This window comes from Siphateles boraxobius, unplaced genomic scaffold, assembly GCF_051911475.1.
Source record: "Siphateles boraxobius isolate OS27281-9 unplaced genomic scaffold, OSU_SipBor_1 12, whole genome shotgun sequence".
Lineage (NCBI taxonomy): Eukaryota > Metazoa > Chordata > Actinopteri > Cypriniformes > Leuciscidae > Siphateles > Siphateles boraxobius.
The window spans coordinates 26,872,993-26,896,323 of NW_027508722.1; the positions used below are offsets into that span (position 1 = coordinate 26,872,993).

The 23,331-nt window shown below is 40.9% G+C and overlaps 1 protein-coding gene across 2 annotated transcripts in view; it reads right to left on the reverse strand.

Annotated features, from left to right (window-relative positions):
• Window positions 1-22,515, reverse strand: part of me1 (malic enzyme 1, NADP(+)-dependent, cytosolic) — a 107,944-nt gene extending 85,429 nt beyond the window's left edge. The window contains exon 1 of one of the 2 annotated variants that reach the window (XM_077217094.1): window positions 22,348-22,515. In XM_077217094.1, coding sequence (XP_077073209.1) covers window positions 22,348-22,476 — 129 coding nt within the window. In that variant the 5' untranslated portion in view covers window positions 22,477-22,515. Of the gene's footprint in view, window positions 1-18,015; window positions 18,288-22,347 lie in introns of those variants that run through there. The other variant, XM_077217103.1, reaches the window with a different exon arrangement.
• Window positions 22,516-23,331: the final 816 nt, after the last annotated feature.

Sequence of the window (23,331 nt, forward strand, 5' to 3'; positions counted from 1 at the left end):
CCATCCTTCCCTCACTCGTGAACAAGACTCCAAGATACTTAAACTCCTCCACTTGAGGCAGGAACTCTCCTCCAAACTGAAGTGAGCAAGCCACTCATTTCCGACTGAGAACCATGGCCTCAGATTAGGAGGTGCTCATTCTCATTCCTGCCGCTTCATACTCGGCTGCAAACCGTCCCAGTGCATGTTGAAGGTCCTGGTCTGTTGGGGCCAGCACAACAACATCATCCGCAAAAAGCAGAGACAAAATCGTGTGGTACCCAAACCAGACACCCTCCGGCCCTTGGCTATGTCTAGAAATTCTGTCTATAAAATTTATGAAAAGAACCGGTGACAAAGGGCAGCCCTGCCGGAGTCCAACATGCACCGGGAACAAGTCTGACTTACTGCCGGCAATGCGAACCAAGCTCCTGCTCCGGTCGTACAAGGACCGGACAGGCCTTAGCAAAGGGACCCGGACCCCATACTCCCAGAGCACCCTCCAAAGGACGCCGCAAGGGACACATTTAGTATACGTTTTTCAACTAAGTTTTCTTTCTTTTATTTATGTTAATACTACTTTAAGTTAAAGATGATAACCTTGGGCTGAGCCATTTGGTTCTTTGCATTTCTAGTCTTGATCTAAGAATCAGTCAAAAGTAATTTAACATACAACCCAAATACACAGGCAAAGTAGGAGCCCTCTTGATGCGATAACCATGATCAGAGGCATTTCTCAGTGGACACTTACACGCTCAAGGCCGATTATTATTTTTACAGAGATCTCAATCTACCACAAAAATATGATAAATATCAAAACATTTATTATTCTGAAAGCTTTGAAATATTTTCACTTTGGGATTCATGTGTTACTGAATGAAAAGGAGGAAGTTGGGATTGTCTTTTCTTTACTATTGTGACGTATATCTGAGTTAAACGGCTTCAAAAGCCAGGAAAAATGTAGGGCAGACTTGATTTTGTCCTTCGGGAATTGTGATCCTGGACCACAAAACCAGTCACATGGGTAAATTTTTTGAAATTGAGATGTACACATCATATGAAAGCTGAATAAATATGCTTTCCATTGATGTATGGTTTGTAGGACAATATATGGCCATGGTACAATTATTTGAAAATATGAAATCTGAGGGTACAAACTTTAAAGTTGTCCATTTATATTCGCGGTTGTGATGCATTCACTCACAAAAATAAATGTTTTATATATTTTTGGTAGTAAATTTACAAAATATCTTCATGAACCAAGATCTTTACTTAATATCCTAATGATTTTTGGCATAAAAGTAAAATTGATTTTAATGATTTTTAAAAAAAAATAATATATTTAAATCATTTATATAAATCATTCATAAATATAGCTGCAAGCAGCGATGATGGGCCCAAGGCCTGGCGCCACCGCCACCCTGGTGGCTTTACAGTAACTGTGCATGGCGGGAAATATGCAGTTAAAGCTTATAAAAAAAATTATTAACCCAATTATTAAACTAATTATATACTGTAAAACTATGCTGTCAGTCCCCTACTAATAAACTGGTACTACGCCTTTAATTTGTTATTTAAAAATATAAGAGCTTTCTTATCCTTTAATGCAGGGAAAAGCACAGATCAATGTATCAAGTGTTTACAATAGACTCACACAAGTATAGCTAAACATGCCCCCATCTCTTAGAGAGAGAGAGAGAGAGAGAGAGAGAGAGAGAGAGAGAGAGAGAGAGAGAGAGAGAGAGAGAGAGAGAGAGAGAGAGAGAGAGAGAGAGAGAGAGAGAGAGTTAAGTTGGAGACTGTTTACCAGTTAGTTGAGCCATTCAAACAAACAAACAAACAAAATCTAAAGTGAGACAGAAAGTAGTCTTTGATAAAAACAGGCCTGTGCTGCCATACTGTGCTTATGCATTATATTTAATTTTCAACCAGATAGAACAAACTTCCTGTTTTCCTTTTTTCGTCCATAAATTTGTTGCCTCGCCATGTCCAAAAATCTGCTTGTAATTTGGCACTCTCAATGTCTTGGCTTCATGCTGATCGAGCTTTGTGGTGATCAGATGAATCCCCTTGTATCATTTTCAAGACATACGTTTTAAAACAACCCATAATAGCTGACTACCTGTTGGGCTGGCGTTTGACTTAAGAGTACAAAAGTTGTTTGGCCCAAAAAGATCTATAGGGGGTGCGCTTCAGAGCCCCTCAAATACAATCATATAATAGGGTGTGCCACAGAGGCCCAGACTTGGGACATGTTCTAGTCTTCTTGTATGAACCTGAATTTCTTTGACTCTTGATTGCTGACGTAGTGACTGTTGAACCTCATTACTACACAGGATCAGCATCGCTCCTCTGAGAATATATTGTGCCGGGAACTTAATTTGACACCATTCATTCACATCCTCCTTGCATCTAGTTAAGTCATTCACTTGCCCACCCACAGGGTGGCCATCCATGTGAAAAACTGCGCATCTTTAAGAAAACAAAAGACAAAAAGGAGGTAGACTTAAGAGCCTTAAAAAAATCCTTTTCTTTGAGCAAAGACTGTGACCACTCTCCCCATTCCCCATGGGAAGTCTGAGCATTAAAGGCAAGCAAGCACAAATTTCAGAGCAGATTAAAAATCCCATGAGCCCTTCAAAAAGAGATTACTCTCACCCATTCCTCACAAAACACTCATTATTTAATAAATGTAGAGTTTCTCAAATCTGATAAGAACTGGATTCATTTACTGTAAGTTGCTGTTTATGTTGTTTTACATATTGGATCATTCCCATCACAGTTCTCCTTTAGTTTTAACTGCTTTAGTGCATGAGAATATGTAGGCCTAAAAGATTGATTATGTCAAAGCTACTGACATTAATATTAACTGTTCTGTAAAGCCTTGATATGTGTAATAAGTTGGTTGACCTTTAATTGTCAAAATATTCCAGAGCATATATGCTATCATTAGAGCTGTCCATCACTTTATCACATTAGGTCTGGCATAATTTAATTAGCCGTATTATTTAAATAATGACAGATAGATACAAAGTCAAACGATTTGGATTTAAAATCAAATTTGACAACCAAAGGAAAAACCTTGTTCAAAATTAATAAATAAGATTGGACAGCTACTACAAATGATTGTATACTGATTATCAAAACATAAGTAAGTTGGGATTTATAACAACATTATTTTATATTATTTGTTGCATATTTACCTGAATCACTTCTATCAAGGTTTGTCAAATCATATTATTACACAGCAGCAATTCAATAACAGCCCTGGGGTGTGATTCATTGAGCGGAAATAGAAAACATGGAGTGGATTTAAAGTGGAATGAATGTGAATGTGATATTTAATAAAGAAGTTAATGTTGAGCATTGTACCTTTAAGACAAAACATTGCCACTTTGCTTCTCACAGCCAAAATAACTTTGTGGGTTATTTTAGAATAATAGAAAAATAGAAATAGAAAAAATTTGCAGAGGTCATTGTCACGGTAGATGTATTTTCTGGTCTCTTCTAGTCTCGTGTTTATGTTGTTGTATGATTGCACGTGCGTGTGGGCGTGAATGATTGGCACTCCTGATCCGCTCCAGCTGATCATCTTTTCGTCACCAGCTATACGCAATCTCATCACCCTATATATTCTTACCACTGTTTCCTCATCATTGTCAGATCGTTTGTCTTGATGTCCTCGGTGTTGGTGTTCCTGTATCCTGTCCTGCCTGATGTTCCAGTTCTTCGTCGTCTTCACCATCATCGTCTTCGTCACCGTGTCGTTTGGGTTTTGAGTCTTCGCTGTCTTCACCTCTTCACTGCAACCAACCACGGATCCTGATCATCAAAGTCCCTGCGTCACTCACCATCGGCTGCACTGTGTTGTTCCCGTGTTATTCTGACTATATTCTTCAATAAAAGAGTAACTCGCTTTTGCTTCCAGTATTCCTTGCAGCAGACATGACAGAACGATCTGACCGTCAAATGGAAGCAGCGAGTGCATCACCGTCTTCATTGGAGGATTTTATCCACCACAGCATTCGGCGAATGGACGCCCAGGAAAGAGAGATCGGCGACACGGGTCGCGCAGTGCAAGCCTTAGTGACGCAGGTGTCCGAGCTCACCCGGCAGCTCCAACACCTGCATGTTCCCACTGCGCCGCCCACACCGGACGTTCCCCCCACACCACCAGACAACCCATCCCAGTCAGAACCACGCCTACCTGTACCCGAGGCTTATGGAGGAGATCCTAATCATTGCAGAGCATTCATCACCCGATGTTCCATGCACTTCGCACTGCAACCTCGCACGTTTAACACAGAACAAGCCAAAGTAGCCTTCACGCTAACCCTGCTGACTGGGAGAGCGGCTTTATGGGGGACGGCGGTGTGGGAAAACCAAAACCCATGCTGCGCCTCGTTCCAGACCCTCGCCGCCGAGATGAGGAAGTTGTTTGACCGGGCTGCTTCGGGTCGTGAGGCAGCCCGAACTCTGGCAGAGCTGCGACAGGGGGGAAGATCTGTTTCTGATTTTTCGATCGAGTTCCGGACCTTGGCGGCGGAGTGCGGCTGGAACGAGGAGGCGCAGTGGGACATGTTCCTGCATGGGCTGGCTGATCACATCCAGAAGGAGATCTACGCCCTGGACCTACCCACCACCCTTAATGGACTGATAGACCTGGCTCTGCGGGTGGACGCTCGTTTGTCCAGAGTCGAACGTCGAGCCCAGTCCACCCGTACCTTCGTAGGTATCGATGTTCCTCGGTCCAGTGGCAGGGACGTGGTCAGCCCCAACTACGATCCGGAGCCCATGCAGGTGGGTCGAGCTCGGCTTTCCCGGGAGGAGAGGGAGAGGCGGAGGTCCCAGGGCCTTTGTCTCTATTGTGGAGGATCAGGACATTTTGCCCACAACTGCCCAGTAAAAGGCCCAGCCCGGTAGTAAACTTGAGGCTACTATCGGGTGGGATCTCCGCCAGGAAGACCTCATCAGCTGTGACATCTACCTCCACCCTTCTCCCGGTAAGACTAAGATGGTCAGTCCACCAGCACGACTGTCACGCACTACTGGATTCAGGCGCCGAAGGTAGTTTCATGGACTACAGTTTTGCTCAAAGGTTTCAGATTCCCTGCAAACCACTCACTCACAAGATCGCTGTTCACGCACTCAACGGACAAGAACTACCCACCATCTCCCTTTCTACTGAAGACGTCACCCTCATCACCCTGGCAACCATTCCGAGACTATTTCATTTTATATTATGGACTCACCCCTGTCACCTGTTGTCCTGGGACACCCTTGGCTCATCCAACACAATCCCCGAGTGGAAGAGCATCACAAATCCGTGCTGGAGTGGAGCAAGGAGTGTCATAAGTCTTGTCTTGTGTCTGCTTGTTCGTCTGTGCCTATGTCTGTGTTACAGGAGGAAGCAGGGGATCTATCTAACGTGCCCATGGAGTACCTGGACCTGAAGGAAGTGTTCAGTAAGTCTCGTGCTGCTTCTCTACCACCGCATCGTCCCTACGACTGTGCTATAGATTTACTGCCAGGTAAGTCTCCGCCTAAAGGCAAGTTATATGCTCTCTCTATTCCGGAGAGAGAGGCTATGGAGAAATACATTTCTGATTCTCTAGCAACCAAGTTCATCCGTCCTTCCTCTTCTCCAGCGGGGGCGGGGTTCTTTTTTGTGGGGAAGAAGGACGGCTCTCTGCGACCTTGTATTGACTACCGGGGGCTGAACAACATCACGGTAAAGAATACTTATCCTTTGCCGTTGATGTCTTCAGCCTTCGAGAGATTACAGGGAGCGTCCATCTTCACAAAATTGGATCTGCGTAACGCTTATCATTTGGTTCGCTTTAGGGAGGGGGATGAGTGGAAAACTGCTTTTAACACCCCCAGGGGGGATTTTGAATACTTGGTCATGCCGTTCGGACTGTCCAACTCCCCAGCGGTTTTCCAAGCACTGGTCAACGACGTGTTGCGAGATATGATCGATCAGTTCATATATGTCTACCTGGATGACATATTGATTTTTTCCTCTTCTCTCCAGGAACATGTGCAACACGTTCAACGAGTGCTTCAGAGGTTGAATGGGCTTTTTGTCAAGGCGGAGAAATGCGATTTTCATGCACAGTCTGTCCCTTTCTTAGGTTACATTGTGTCGTCTGAAGGAATGCGTATGGACCCTGAGAAGATTAAGGCTGTGGTGGAATGGCCAAACCCAGATTCCCGCAAGGCCCTGCAGAGGTTTCTGGGGTTCGCCAACTTCTACCGGCGTTTTATTCGCAACTTCAGCCAACTAGTCGCACCTCTGACTGCCTTGACCTCCCCCAGATCTACGTTCAGGTGGTCGGACGCAGCCGAAGCTGCGTTCACTAAACTGAAAGGCCGCTTTGTTTCAGCCCCCATCCTTGTAGCCCCTGATTTTTCACGTCAGTTCATGGTGGAGGTCGACGCGTCAGAGGTGGGAGTAGGTGCAGTGCTGTCCCAACGTTCTCCTGTGGACGACAAAATGCACCCTTGCGCGTTTTTTTCACATCGACTATCACCCACCGAACGTAATTACGACATTGGTAACAGAGAGTTGTTGGCTGTTAAGTTAGCGTTGGAGGAATGGCGCCACTGGTTAGAAGGGTCGGGGGTACCTTTTATCGTCTGGACCGATCATAAGAACCTCGAATACATTAGAACCGCTAAAAGATTGAACTCCAGGCAGGCTCGGTGGGCTCTGTTTTTCGGTCGTTTTGATTTTTCCTTGTCCTATCGGCCGGGGTCTAAGAACATCAAACCCGACGCACTATCCCGTATATTTGATTTTTCCGAGCGCCCGTATACTCCCGAGTGTATTTTGCCTGAAACCCTATTTGTTTCAACACTCACATGGGAGGTCGAATCGAGGGTCACTAAAGCCCTAGAAGGGGTAACGCCTCCGCCCGGTTGCCCACCGAATCGATTTGTGCCGGAGGGATTACGGTCTGACGTTATTCAGTGGGGTCATGGTTCCAACGTGGCTTGCCATCCAGGAGTTAATCGGACTAAGTTTTTAGTTAAGCAACGATTCTGGTGGCCACTTATGGCTCGGGACATTCACAGTTTTGTTTTGGCTTGCTCGGTTTGTGCCACTGGTAAGACTTCCAATCGACCTCCAGACGGGTTACTTCAGCCACTGCCGGTCCCCTCGAGACCCTCGTCCCATATCGCTCTAGATTTTGTTAACGCCCTCCCACCCTCTCAGGGTAACACAGTGGTTTTAACTGTGGTGGACCGGTTCTCGAAGGCGGCCCATGTTGTTCCCTTACCCAAATTACCCTCAGCTAAGGAGACGGCGGTGGCAGTCGTAGATCACGTCTTTCGGTTACATGGCCTCCCGACAGACGTGGTTTCCGACAGGGGTCCCCAATTTGTGTCCAAATTTTGGCAAGAGTTTTGTAGGTTACTGGGGGCGACGGTTAGTTTGTCCTCTGGGTTTCACCCCCAGAGCAATGGTCAAACCGAGAGAGCCAACCAGGATTTGGAGAGAGTGTTGCGATGTTTGGTCTCCAAGAATCCTTCCTCGTGGAGCCAACAACTGTCTATGGTTGAGTATGAGCACAACACGTTACCAGTATCGGCTACGGGCCTATCTCCGTTTGAGTGCATCATATTGAGGGAGAACTTAGGCTACTTTATATAACTGTGCCCAAATCATAAGATGGGCTAATTATTTGGCCTCATGTGCACTTTATAAATAATTGTAATTTTCTGGGAACTAAATTTTAACCACACCAAAATCAAATTAACCCTTTGATGCACAAGATATGCAAACCCCTTCTAATGCACAACATGGGTCTATAAAGACCAGTATTCATTTCCTATGTTATTTCATGCATGGCTTGGCATTTATTTTATTTTTTTCATCTTTTGAAATCACTTTATTTCAGCATTTAATATTCCATGATCTTTGAATTCCATGATTTATGAATATTCAAAATATCTTGTTTTCAATGATCACATAGATAGGTTTTGTGTTAAAGCAACACTATGTCGTTTTTGCGGTTTTTGCTCTCGAGGTCCCCCTACAGTTGGGAAACAGTATTGTCTTCTACTACTGTCGTAAAATATGTCATGGTTACACCAGGCGATACAGTGTGCATTTGTTGATAAGCCGATACTGTCGATACTGAGTTCTCGCGGGCAGACTGCCAGCGTTGCGTGTGAAATGTCTTCATCCAAGGTACATTGGTATATATTTCAGCATGTCATATGAATATAATTTCATTGGTTTTAATTTTTTCAAATGTCAAAAGATCGCGTAGCTCACGTTTACAAGCCAGCGTCATTATAGTAGCCTATTGTCTACTGTTTTACATAATGGATATGCTAATTCAATTCATTGTTTGTGTGGTAGGTAATATTCATATATCGTCAATATTATAATATCAAGCTACCATAGATTAATCTGCAAATTTGAACATCGATTTGCATTATAGCCTGAGGCAAGACACTTTCACCGGAAAAATAAATAAACAAACATGATTATCAGCCTGCAGACATTAGGATAGTTATCCTGAAAGATTATTTATTATAACCATCGTAAACTAGCATGTTAGTGTAGCTACCAGATTGATAATTCGCTACTCTACTAGCATTACTTGATTCATGAAGATAAATGGAGGACCAGATAGATTCCGTAACATGGCCAGGCCATGTTATGTTATGCAGCCTTTTACATTTCGCGCGGTAGTCAGCTCCCTGACTCCCTGATCTATTAAAAAATGTATAAACACTTTATAGATGACTGACTGCTGCGCTTGTGACAGGGTGCATGTTACTGAAAGAACGAGGATAGAGAGAGCCGGTCGCGCGCGCGCACACTCTCACCGTCTTCAAACTGTCTTGCTCTCCCTCCAATAGTGATCCTCGTCCGACCTTTTAATTTATCACTCTCCCTTTTCCTTCTTTTAGTCTCCTCTGTCAAAACCTTTGCCTTCTTCCTTTTAGTTGTTGCTTCAGCCATGACAACAACATACAGACGGGTATCAAACGGTAGTTGGGCTCTCACATCAGAATTTGAGGAAGTTGGGGTGGTGGGGGAAGTGACGTATGCCGTAAAGCAGTCAAATTTTTTAGCTTTTTTTGTGCTCAGGTTACTACCCGAAACCCGAAGTTACATAGTGCCAGTAAAAGCGATACAGACACTGTCAGGCTATGGCAGACGTGTCATTCAACCTATTGTAAGTCGATGTACCATCTCAAGGGTCTTGGAAATATATAATGAAGGTTGAAAAACAACATAGTGTTGCATTAATACATCAAGTTTGCACTCTTCGATTGACTCTCCTGCTGATGTTCTCCAGTGGCCGGGTGGTGGCTGTTTTTTAATCGTTACATTTATAAAGCGCTTTTGTCTAAACTCAAAGTGCTTTACATGGAAGGGGGGAATCTCCTCAACCACCACCAATGTGCAGCATCCACCTGGATGATGCGACAGCAGCCATAGTGCACCAGAACGCCACCACACACCAGCTTATTGGTGGAGAGGAGATGAAGCCAATAAGTATATGGGAATGATTAGGAGGCCATGATGATGGACAGAGGCCAATGGGCAAATTTAGCCAGGATGCCGGGGTTAAACCCCTACTCTTTTTCCGAACAACATCCTGGGATTTTTTGGAGGTGCCCTCCAAGCGCCTCTTCATATGGGGCATGACTAGCTCCTCGACCATCCACCACCTTGATGAATAGCCGTCGTGCATTGGTCACACCACCCATGTAACCAGGGTGTTGTGCAGTGAAGTTGGTGTAGGCATTGAGGGTGGCAACATCCAGCACATTGTAGTATTGGACTGTTATCATCCAATTTTTGGTGGATCCACTTTATCATGCATGGTGCTCAGGAGAAGAACAGCCTTTCCCTTCTTCGACACATAGCTTACCATGTTCATGTTACCATTGAATCCAAATTCTGAGCTATGCTTCTCCCTCAATTTGGATGGATTCATCATGACAGGCGGTATGGCTTGTTCTGGGGAAGTGTCCACTGACAGACGTAAAGGGTGACCGATAGCATTGATTTATGACAACAAATAAAAATTACGAAATATGGAGATACAAGGTTTCGGCCAGACAGCGACAATATATACTTGTATATACTATAATAACGTTCTATTTCAACTTTTATTTTGTTGACCTAGCTAACATTATATAGTATAGAATGTCAACAGCAAGCTAGCTAATAGTATTGGACATGTTTCTCTTTCTCACTAGTAATGGATTTCAAGGTCAAGGTAACCTTAGTCTAAACGTTCAATTATATCCAGTTGTCTTTCACAAAATATAAAATATTTTCTGTGATTACATGCATGAAATATATAAAAGCAGCCGTGTTGAGTTGTCTGTGACAGGTGAAAATTTTTCTGCAATAAATATGTTCCTACTATTTACAAATATCAAAGGTTCCTATATGGGTCATTTTTGACCCATGTGTGTAAAATTTAAGTAGAAATACTAAAGCTGTTTTTGTTTATAAGGTAATAAAGAAAAAATAAACAGAAAAAAAAAGATATTTAATGAATACCTGGATTAATAAATGATAAAATACATTTATTTCAAAGATTCAGCAAAGAAACACTCAGCCATGTTTGAAATAACAGGGAATGAATTTTTATTCGTAAAGTAAGAAAGGAAAAATTAAAATAAGGATTTGTAATGATCTAAAACAAGTTAATTCAGGAATACCTGGAATACTGAATTAAATTAATTTCTCGCAAAGATATAGAAAATGAAAACTCACTCGGGTCACTTTAGACCCATGTTGTGCATAAAAGGATCAAGTAAATTTGATCAGGTTTCTTCCTGATAAAGTCTGGAAACATTCTTACCTATTTTTAGCTGAACATTTGCACATGAAAAAGCCCAGATATGGCAAATTATTTGCTATTGTGGTCGCCAAAACAATAATTGATATCCGATGTTTATTTTACCAAAAAATAATCAAAATTTGTTTATGTTCAAACGCATGGTATAAACATATGATTAAATTTACCTCCTGCACATATTATGATAGTAAAAATGTTTCCCTTTCGTTGTCACTCCGAGTTACGTCGGATGACGACGAATGGGGTTTCGCTTAGAAAGCCTATCAACTTCGAGTATTACAAAACGAGCCAATGGCAAAGAAATGCCATGGGTCTGCGGAATTTGCATAGCGTATCACAGATAAGCAGGAAGTGCGCACTCGCCGGGAGATCGCCGTCACACCAACACCAGAGAATCTCGCTCGTCTGTAAGAAGCTGACAGTTCAGCAGAGATGGCTTGAGTGAAGAATTAACTTGGCTCCGAAGCGAAAACATATCTGCATGTTGCCAGTGTCTTCCTTTTATACCCACGAGGTAGGGCGGAGATACGCTATGCAAATTCTGCAGACCCATGGCATTTCTTTGCCATTGGCTCGTTTTCTAATACTCTAAGTTGATAGGCTTTCTAAGCGAAACCCAATTCGTCGTCATCCGACGTAACGTCTCCGTTCCCTACTCAGGGAACGAGGGTTACATAGGTAACCGAGACGATTCTAATATCAGAGACTAGGCCAATTGTTTCTAAGCTAAATTACACTAATGAATTACATCATGTCTCAGTTAGAAATACTATTATGCTGAAACACTGTCTGGAACCTTACAATTTGTCAAAGAGAAAAATGTGAAGGACAAATGAGCAGGGAGATTGCGATCAGAAGGCTGTTCTGTGCATGCATGCTTGTCGTAAGTGTGTAGAGGAGTTGGATAAGGGTGACTGGCACTTAATCTCGCCGTGAACAGTAGAGCACTTTCCTCATTTAACCACTTCGTTCACATCTAGTGCTGGAATGCTTTACTGCTACACTGTGGGTGGTCAGTCTCCTCTCCTATGCACCTGGGCACACCTGGGTTTCCATACATATACACACACACTATTGGAGCCCACCTAGAAAGAGGTGACCGACATCAGCACCTGACCCTCCCTGAGAGCTTAGATGCTCTCTGTCCAGACAAAACGAAGTCTGTTCCATCAACCTTTCATTAGCATACTGACTCAACACACACATTTATAAGAATCTCAGCTGCATGTATAGGCACTGTCCTTATCTTCTGTAATGCCCACAGTTCCTTAGGTTACCAGCATCTTTCAAATGCCTCACTTCCTCAATATAAAGGCTAAATTGCTATCTGCCTGTCAGGTAAATTCCTCCATAAACTGTCCATTCAAATGGGTCCATTTGTCTAAATCATGGGAGACTGATGGGTTTGCCTTTTGATTTTGTTTAGACAGAAGATGTCAATTATCTTAATTGATCTCAAATGGTTTTGCCATTTTGACAAACATTAGAGAATTATGAGCCAAGAGAAGAAAATACTGTTAAAGAATTTAACAATATTGTTAAAGAGTACCTGTTGTTGTTTTCCACTTGCTACACAAGCTGTGCCATGACAAGGACCATAACAAGGACACTTCACCTCACATCCAATCATGAAACCTCAATGTAGCAGACACCAATGACAGTAATAAATAAAGCCAAACAGACATTCGGCAGCTGGTCTAAACAAATTGACACAGCAGTGCAGTGACAATGTGAAAAAAATGTTGGCTACACTTTGCAAGGGCTTTTTCCTGACAGGAAAAGTAAACATTATGCTTCATTAAATGGTCTTCCATATGGTGTGATGCTGTCCTGTGATCATGTTACAGAGATACAGATACAGTATTCTGTGATTTACAGCACAATCCATTTAAAAAGTGGCAGAAGCTCACGTTATCTTGCAACCTCAATTCCCTGAGAATATTATAGGGTAGAAGTGAAACTAATTAAAATGTCTGAGATGCCAACCAAACATCTGTTAGTTTTCATGTCAGAAACAAACCCATTCGTTTCTGGCATGAAACATTTTAAAATCAGGTCCCATGGTGGTTCAGCATAAAGTAGCCTAGGTATTTTTCTCCAATTAAGATTTATTTTATGCTCCCTTCTACATCTGAAGAAAAAAACATTAGCATTCAAATGAAAGCACCTGCATTTTCTTTTGTCATATTGAAAGAAAGCATCTGGCAAGGGGAGACGAAAATGTAATGTCTCTGCCAACACTTTTGGTGGAATTAAATTGAATGCAATGAAAACTTGGATTACATACAGAAAAGTGTAACATATCACTGTCTATATTTCTTTGACTAACTATTTAAAGTATTACTACATTGGCTGGCAGTTGGCTGATAATTACCTGCTATACAAAAGCAAATTAAGTAATTTTTAATTTAGTATAGGGCTAAATTATGGATGAAAATAGAACGCTTGAATATCCAACATGTATTTGTCTGTCCGAACGTTAATTCCTTATATTATGGCCAATAAAAAATAAATTATTATTCTTCATATATCAATGGCTAAGTAGACTTAAATTTCACACATTTAAATTGATTCATGTTTGAAGACAATGAAAGTGTGTCAAATTGTGCAACCAAATATTAGTGATATACTTGTACTGACAAAAATATGCTATTTTATCTAGTTCATTAAAAAATGTCAAAATCAAGCAAGATTCAAACCTTTCACGCTTAAAGGGATACTCCACCAGTTTTTCTTATTAAACTATGTTATTCCCTTAACTAAGACGAGTTGATACATACCTCTCTCGTCTCAGTGCGTGCACTATATCGCTCTGTATTGCCGCAAAACTATGTTAGCACTTAGCTTAGCCCATGCATTAAATATGGGCCAAGCAGAGAAGCGACCAAACACTTCCACGTTTTCCCTATGTAAACACAGTTACTCGAGTAGTGTAACTTGACCTGGGCTGGTGACACAAAATAAACCGTTGCGCTTTTCTAAGCGTTTAAAATTGATGACTATATTGTATGGCGGAATACCATAACAAGTGCTTTTGAGCACTTCGACTTGGCGCAATAATATCTTCACTCGTGAAAAGTTCTCTTACCGGCTCCCGCTTCCTCTCCCTCTGACATTTCCGTCAATACAACGAGAGGAAGCGGGAGAGTAACTGTGTTTACATAGGGAAAACGTGGAAGTGTTTGGTCACTTCTCTGCTTGGCCCATATTTAATGCATGGGCTAAGCTAAGTGCTAACATAGTTTTGCGGCAATACAGAGCGATATAGTGCACGCACTGAGACGAGAGAGGTATGTATCAACTCGTCTTAGTTAAGGGAATAACATAGTTTAATAAGAAAAACTGGTGGAGTATCCCTTTAACATTCAAGGGGAAATGAGCATTAAATTTGAACCATGCAACTGCACTACCAAAATATGGTCTTTCTTTACTTTGAAGTGAAGAAATTAAAAGTTCAGTTCCATTTTATGGAAAACCTCAACCCTCTTTGAGATTAAACACACCACATATGTGACAGAACAAGACAAGCAAGTGTGTCAGGGAGGCAGATGTAAGAAAGTAGGTTTAAAATAGGAAACAATTGTCCAATATAGATTATTCTTTCCACATCTGCAAAGAAGGTTGCTGACATCAGAATTCTAAAGCCAACTGATGATTGCCAAGCAACCTAGAAAGATCAATAACAATGGGGTCAATGTTCTGGTTAGCCTGGTCCAAAAACATAAGTTGGTAGATGCTGGAACTACATTACTGTACATGGCAGCCAAAAACATTTTTATTCTGTGGTCATCAGTTTTCCTGAACATTATAAAGCATGTAGCAACTGCAATTGAAATGAAAGAGAAAGCTAACAGATACATTTCCCAAAATAGCTTTCCCTGTAACAATAGCTCAGTGCCACTTTGAGGCAGTTGGCACAAATAACAACCACAAGGGGACCTTAAAGTCTCCAATGCTCACCCCAGAAGGTGCCACATTTCCAACTGAGCTCTTGTTTTCCACAGCAAGTTGAATAGGCATCTGTTAGTCACCTGTGCTCCTAAAAGCACATTTCCCCATGTGAAACAGGATCTCGGCTTGGATGCTAGGAGAGTTTTGTGCTGCGTTGTTTGCGTTTTCAGTCTTTGGCATGGCGTGAAGCCAGAGGCTAGTGCTGTTGGCCTCGATTCACACAGGCGGTCATTAATGAGAGATAAAGCAGAGACACAGAAGAGGTCTGTGGAGAGCAGGGCAGGTCCCTCTTTCTCTCCTTTGCTCCACAGAGACCTCTTTCTCCTCACTCTCGTCTCTTACTGTGCAAAGCTTCCCACAAACATAGGGATAATATCCTGCCTGCACCTCAGAAAGACACAGGGAAGGGCTGTTGAGAAGGAAGGAGGTCAGAGGGGATGTCGGGGTGGGGCGCTTCATAAACTCCAGCTTGTGGACGTGAGGCCTTTACATTTTCAGTCCCACAGCATCAATTAGCATGTTGTCCTCTCTGCTTCTCTGCAGCTCAGAGTGAGGAAAAGTGAGAACACTCAAGCCCTGTGATCACCAGGCCCATGGGAAGGCACCAATGCACCAATGTAGAACCACAGAGTACTGAGTGTACAGCCTTGCACAGCTCCTCTCAGGGGTCATTTCCTACCTTCTCACTTAATTTCCTTGCTTTGGTTCATGAGTTGTGAAGGTTGTTTTTTTTTGTAAGAAGGCTGCATGAAAGAGTAAATGTTTCGCTCGATGTTGGACTTTATTTACAAGCGAGTATCAATCTAAGCGTAAACTAAAACCCAACAGATGACATTATGCCATTGATTACACAAACATGAAGCTTAGCAATGTCCAACTGACACATCATAGTCAGAAAAATAACAGGGCACAAACAATGATGTAAACACTTGTCCAAAGTACTGTGTGGTCAAACATTTACATTGGTCTGATGGTAACAAGTAGAGAGGCACTTCAAGAGCGTCCGCACACTCCACCAAAGAAAAAAGTTATCAAAGAAGCGAGACAAAATAAATGCTTTACTAGAAAGGGCTTTTTGTCTACGCACATATATTTGGGCTAATTTTAAGGTGCAGTGAGTTCTTGACTATTCTTCTGATGGTAGCAATCCTATAAAATGTTAATCTATCTGTCTATCTATCTGTCTATCTATCTCTCTATCCTAATCAATGGTTTATCAAGTAAACGTCCATTTTTTATTAACTTTTCTACATAAAATAAAAAACTCAAAATCGCATTTCTTTATATTTCAGTTTATTTTAATGTTATTTCCTTATATTCAAATTCAAATAAATTGAATTCTGCATTCCGCATCCATTCTCAATCCAGCTCTTAATGGACCTCGACCCTGAATATGACTTAATGTCCTTTAACACTTTAGCTGCTTGCTAATCACTGTGCTAATTACAATATTGCACACAGTCTTTTGTGAAGGAGGTTTATTCTTATGTTTATGTAATCCTCTTTCCTTCCTTATAATGACTGCAGAGATTTCACATTTCACACAATTTTCCTGACATCTTCAGCAAAGACAGAGCAAAATCCAAGGCCTCTCTTTTAATTAATCTCATTAAATCACGTCTCTGTCTATAAAACAAGACATTAACACTGAATTGAGCTCATTAGAGAACTGTAAAGCCACGTCATAAAAACATGAAAGAGTTAGAATTGCTCTCACACCAGAAGCACCACATGAGCTTTAAGTTGTAGCACCAGTCTGGCAACTTCCAGCACCACAGGCACAGGAACCACATAAATGAGAGCCTTTAATCCAATATTTTTTGATACCAGGAAAAGGGACTTTGGAGGGTAATAAAGTGACCCCTAAAGAAACACTTTACTTCAAAATCATACTGTATGCGATCATAAGTTAGTTTATCTAAAGTGAATTTAGCCAGCTGAACCAAAATCCACATCAACTGAAAATCCATTGAAATCAACACTGTGCCAGCAACATGCCCCTGAGCCATATGCCGACCCTTAGTTTATTTTATTTTGCATTTTGAACTCAATATCTCAGCCTCAGGTATAAATATTTAACACCTCACAGTTACAGAAACACCTTTTCAGATTTACATGGTGTAAAAACACAGCCTATATTCTTGAAAAACAACATCATGACCTCTATAATGAGTGGGTCACTGAAAGTGTCTTACTTCAATACCCAGTTCTGATTAAAGAGTGCCTTTGCGTCATTTATAGGCCTAAGAAAATGTTATTTTTTAGCTGGGGTCAACATAGCTGAAATGACTGTGAAATGAGTGTGCACTAAAAAAAGACAACACAGACTTGTGATCTTCATACCTAAACCAACCCTATGCATTCATGTATACATAAAGACACCTTTCAGAACTTTCTGGTAGTGTGCACCTGGTTTGAAAATATGACTTCATTCTGTGGCATCTCTTGTGCAGATTAGAAATGATTAACCTTAACGACAGGCAGCGTGCTGTGTTGTCATCAGTAGCCTACCTTACCTGTGGCAGAGTGCCAAAAGACGTGACGTTTGATCAGACTAATATGGTCCTTCATTTCAGAACGGGAAACTGATGAAAGGGTTCAAGAAGACATAAAGTCCACCCTAATGAAAACAAAAGTGCAGAGTGCAGGCACACGCAGCAGAAGACTGAAAAAGTCCAAAGAGAAATTAACCAAAGGTCAGGGAAAGTGAGTTACAACTGAGGTTCAAACAGGGACAGATTAACTCTAATAAATATAAAGGCAAGTAAGTAAATAACAAATTTATATAAAGTATACTGCAAATTAATTAGATTAAAAAGTAAAGTTTTGTAAAAGTAAATTGTCCTCTAAAATGAAGCAGGGATACGAGCAAAAATGCTACTTAAATGGGCTATATAATGCAAGAATTTCCATATATTAATTGTTTTTTTATTGCTAATGTGTGAACAGCTTGTAACAAAACCGTTCTCGACTTCCTGCCTGTGTAAGTTAGACTGATTTGTAATATAAAGGGCACGAGGGGAAATGACGTTTAAGCGCGCTCACCAGAGCCTCTCTTCCATCCAATAAACACATGAAATGGAAGTTTATAATATTTACTGGATAATGCCGAAAGAGCCATAATGTAAAGTCAAATTGTCAAGCAAAGAAAAAGGGATTAACTATCTCACATAGTCAGATTTATTTAGTCTGCTCTCAAATACACTTTATAATCAAACTATCATAACAGTCTAATTTGAGTTACCTCATCTGTCGAAATGATGCCGGTGAGTTGAAGAGCTCGTGCAAACATATCCATGTCGCTATGATCAGATGCTTTCTTAACTGATAGTTTCTCACTGTTGTCATTCTTTGTTGTGTTTATTTTGTTATTGAGAGAAAAGTGCGTAGAACATATTTACATATTAATATAAACTTGGCAGTCAATGGCATCTGGATCTTAGTTAACTGTATATCTCAGCAAAGAATTTCCAACTTCTTTTAACTACAATGCTAAGAAAGAAAGAAAAACATTAGTCGTGACGTGAGGAAGTCGTGGTCTTAACGGCCCTGTCCCAAATGGCACACTCCGGACTTGTGGACTTCCTCAGAGTCCACACTTCGGTGACGTCATGTAGTGCAGACCTATAGGGCCCTTAGCGCGAGTCCGCGAGGGCGCATTGAGAGGTATTTTTGGAAGGACTCGATCGTCACGCCGGAAACAGGAAGAAGGTCTCAGCTCAGACGTCGAAGCAGAATAAACTTAAAGGTCATCTCCTCAGTACCTTTATTAGAAAAATATCACAAATATCATTAAAAAAATTACAGTCTTTAGCATCGAGAACAGGATTTATTTTATTTTCCCAAATCTTATGTCCATGTGAACTACACAGCCTGCTTTTAAAGTTCTATAATTGTATATGCCACCTGGCATATGCAAATTCTGCAGACCCATGGCATTTCTTTGCCATTGGCTCGTTTTCTAATACTCGAAGTTTATAGGCTTTCTAAGCGAAACCCAATTCGTCGTCATCCGACGTAACGTCTCCGTTCCCTACTCAGGGAATACAGTTGTACATAATAATACATAATGTTCAATTTTAACACAAAATTAAAATGTAAATGAGTTTAAGAAAAATGTATGGGTTTCAATATTCATACTACGTTTATATGACTCAGCTAAGCCATGACATTCGGTTCTGTTTATGTAATGAATCATAATGACTTCGTATTATTTAACACACTATTATTATGTTTGAGATATCAACCACTGGTCGATAATGTTTGTATAAACTGTAAGTAACAACTGGTAAAATGTAAGCCTATATCATAAAGCCATGTTAACAGCCCGTTACCGAAATCTCCTCCCATCCGTTTTCTGATTCCTGGGTAGTTAAAGGGATACTTCAGGATTTAGCATTAAGCTTTGCATCAGTAGAAAACCAGTAGTATTTTTGAATTACCGTGCTTCCCCCCCTCATATCCCCCTGATATGAGAGATTTATGTATTTTTAGTCTGGGAAAAATCCTCCGATGACGCAAAAATCATCATTTTGCGTCATCGGAGGATTTTTGGGCCAGAGGCTTAAAACTACAGCCAGTACTAGTAGCTAGTTCCGCATGTTTTCACCAAGCCCATATGGGGCGGGATCTCACTCACAGAAAGTAAAGATAGTGTCAGCCATCTTTCTGTTGAAGCTAAGCTAACAGGCTCTTGCTCTGTGTAGAAAGTTTGTAAAGTAGTCTAATCACGATTTACGAGTTTTGAAGTTGAAATAGCAGAAGGGGATTTCGAAGATCTGTTGCGCGAATCTGATGCTCGCGGCTACCTGTACGAGCCGCAATACAGCGACGAACAGTTTCGGGAGATGGAGGAACAAGAGGCGGCCGGAGCAGCTGCTGCAGCAGGGGAGCAAGACCTGACTCGAGCCCGGCCAGACTCCAGCTGGGGCGGACTGGTGGTGTCAGTGCTCTCGCTGTGCGCCTATGGAAACAGATAGAGAGTCCTATTGCTGTCGCGAATTTCAGTGATGTCATTTTCTTCTGGACGAAATTGGAAACGCCAGCCAAAGCCCGCAGGGACAAATGGACGGCTTAGTGTAAAGTGAGTATTTGGTTTGTTTTTCTTTTTTTTACTAAGACGTAATGAACAGAGTTTGGACTTTTGGAGTTTGGACTCTCGGCATTATCACAATGTTCTTCACGCGTAGTCAGCTGAGCTGTTGTTGTTATATTTACTATGCTAGCATACTGTATGTGCAAATAGTTCGCATTGCTAACGTTGTGCTTAACGTTACTGTTTTGTAGAAAATATCGCCGACGCCTAACAGCCTACCGTCACTTTATGGAATGGGTCCTGCAAGGCGAGGGACATAGTAAAGGCAATCGTCTTGTTTTGTCCACCTGTGTTGTCCAGGATATAAGACGGACATATCCAGCCTCCTGACGGGCAATATTGTGAATAAGGAAACAGCTGAAGCTCTGGAAGAGCTTTGAGTGTAAAAGTGTTAATATTCTTTATATTTTTAATTAAAAGTTATAACTCACATTGGTTGTGGTTCTTTTTATAAACCTTTACTGTTACTAGAGTATGTATTAGCCTAGAGAATGTGTGGAATTTTTTTTCGGATACTGCCGCCTGTAACCGGTAGGCGTGGTTAGGGAGCAAAGCAAGTGCATTCTGGGAGTTGTTGTCTTTCAGCCACATGAGTAAAAAATACATTTTCTGCCTTTTCTCACTCTAGAATGCTTCAATTTCAAAAATAATTTCACATTTCTACTATATAAATGATCACTATTAAATACACATTCATCTTCCCAGAGCTGAAGTATCCCTTTAAGGTGCGTGGAACCTGCATCTATGCGGGCTTCGCGGAAGACCGCTTCAAGGGTACAAAGGGGGCGCTGCTGAGCACACTTCAGAGCGTTAAAATGCTAAGCGGGACGGCCTACGGACTCGTAGACTCGGCGAGCACGCGCAATTTAAGTCCACGAGACCGAAAGTCCGCATGAAGTGCGCCATTTGGGACAGGGCCGTTCAGTGTCTTGTACGTCACATGTGCACGAGTGCGAGTAGCACGAGCAATAAGTTGCTGCAGACACCACCGGTGTCGCTAATAACATGGTTTCTGATTTCTACAAGCCCATTTAAAGTGAAAAAATTTGCCTCATACTTCATAATCTTCAAATGTGTAGACTAAAATTTAGCAACCTGTAGCTGAGAAAAATCTCTGTTCACTGTCTCAGAGGATGAAAATGAGATGAAAAATCATCTCGGAATGTGGAGAAAACACTCCAAATAATTATAACGGAAATGTCAATCTACTAATGGCAGACAGAGAGATAAATAATATCTCAAAATATCAGACAAAAATATATTCTAATGGAGCTTTTACTCTTACTGTATTATGATATATTGTGCATTATTTATAAGACCTAGGCCTATAATTTGACTTTTTTAAGGAAACGGCAAAAATATTTCAATTAATTAATTTATTTAAATTATTTGATTTATTTGTAGTATTTCACTAAATTTGGTGATGCACTTTGTTTTGTTATTATGCCTGAATAAAAAATAAAAATAACAATGCTCTGAAAATAAATTCCAAGGGGCATACATTGATCTACTCCTTTAACTGTTTTCTCAATCAATTGGTAGGAGGTTTAGGAATTTAGGATTAAGAATCAAAACATCACCCCCACAAAAACATACATTCCAATCGATTGCTCAAGGTAAGTAATGTTTACATTCAAGGTCAGGATGAGAAAAGGTGCAATGTTATTTCACTCACTAGAATTTTTTTTCTCAAGCATTTTTTGTAGTGACCTGAAAGTGTTAATTAAAAAAAAGCCTGTATACTGTAACAATATACATAGTCTAAGTTACCACTTAACTAGCAGATGGAAAGGCAGGGCTAAAACTTTATTTTACTTTATTTTAACAAATTACCTGTAATTATTGGAACACTGGAGAGCTACACACTTCATGATCCAATGAGTGAATATTTTAACTACAATTTAAGAAATTGCATTAGAAAATGAGATTATAGCTCTGTTATTATAAACATTTTTTTAACTTTTTAACTCAATTGATAGCACGATCATTCAAGCACACAAAGTGAATATTTTGCAGCATCATGGTCGCATCCAGTGCGAGTTCTTAAGGTGATGCCACAGCAACCACTCGTCAGCACCTTGGACAGAGGCTGCTTGTTGATCTACCAAAAGATTATAAAAATCAGGTTATGGGTCTTATTCTTATTCTTTATTTTGTTTTATAGATAAATATGGGGCTTACTAATAGGATTCGTATACGGATTAAAGCTGGTAAATGTAGACTGTTAAAAGAAAACTTAGTGCGCTGATCCTGAAGGTGGCACGTCACGGCCCACGCCAAGAGCACATGTAAACTAACGGACTTGCTTTAAAAACAAGCAGCAACCGCAAACAAAGCAAGCGTGTGGCCCTTTAAGTCTAATTATAGTTCCTCTCGAAACTGATATCCACTGCCCTGCTGTCGTATTAGCAAACAGTCAACACAAAATGTTATTTACAAAAAAAAACGTCAAAAAAAGTTATTAAACCAACAAATGTTTACCTTATTCAGGTGGGGGTTGCGTGTAACATCATACCCCCTCTTCTTGGTGTAAACAAAGGTCTTGGTTTGGTCTGGTGACTTCTGCATCTCCCACTCGACAGATTCCTGTTTGACTAAAGCGTGTGCCATGTTCCTTCCCCTTTAAATAGCGCTGAACTCAACAAGTGCACGCGCTGCCTGCATCACAGACAGGAAGACGTTACTCAGCGAGAGTGTCACAGCGGTGGCGTCTTTTTCGTTATCGCCAAACTATTAGCTGTAAAAGTCGATAATAGCCTGGCAAATCTTATCTGGGCCAGAACATCATAGGATTTACGTAATATTTTCACGCTTTGTTTCAAAGTAACTTGCCCATGGTTGGAAAAAGGAAAAATGAGACCGGGGCTAGTTGTCACAGTGCTTGTAGGCTTTTGCAGATTTGACGTAGTAGGCTAGTTACTTATACAAATGTGTATTTTCTCTAACAGTAGTTTTATATGTTGGTTTTAACTGCCTGGTTTAAAAACCAAGAATAATAATTAAAAAAAAAAATAATTCTGGCATCCAAAGTGAGAATTTCAATCTTATATTTTGCTATAGATTTTGGGTAACACACTAAAACTATAAAATATTCTTAATTGTTTACTTTACAGAAAAGCCTATACACGACAGGTTTAATTGTGACAATGGCCCCAAGGCCCACAAAATGTCGACATACAATTTATTTGACAATAACAATGTTCCATCAATTGCCAAGTTTTTAAGCTATGTGAGATATGCAGAAATTTATCTAAAACCCAACCAGAGAAAAAAACTAGCCCACCTTACCACTTATTTCTGATATTTCATTTAAATGTAATCTTAAACAATTTGTAATATTGATTTACCCCTTCTTCTTTTTTTTTAATACCAACAAACGGGTGTGTGGGGTGGTGTCAGGTGATGGCTAGCAAGGTTGAAAATTCACAACCCAGATTTCATTGTGCAAACGTGAGGTAATATGGC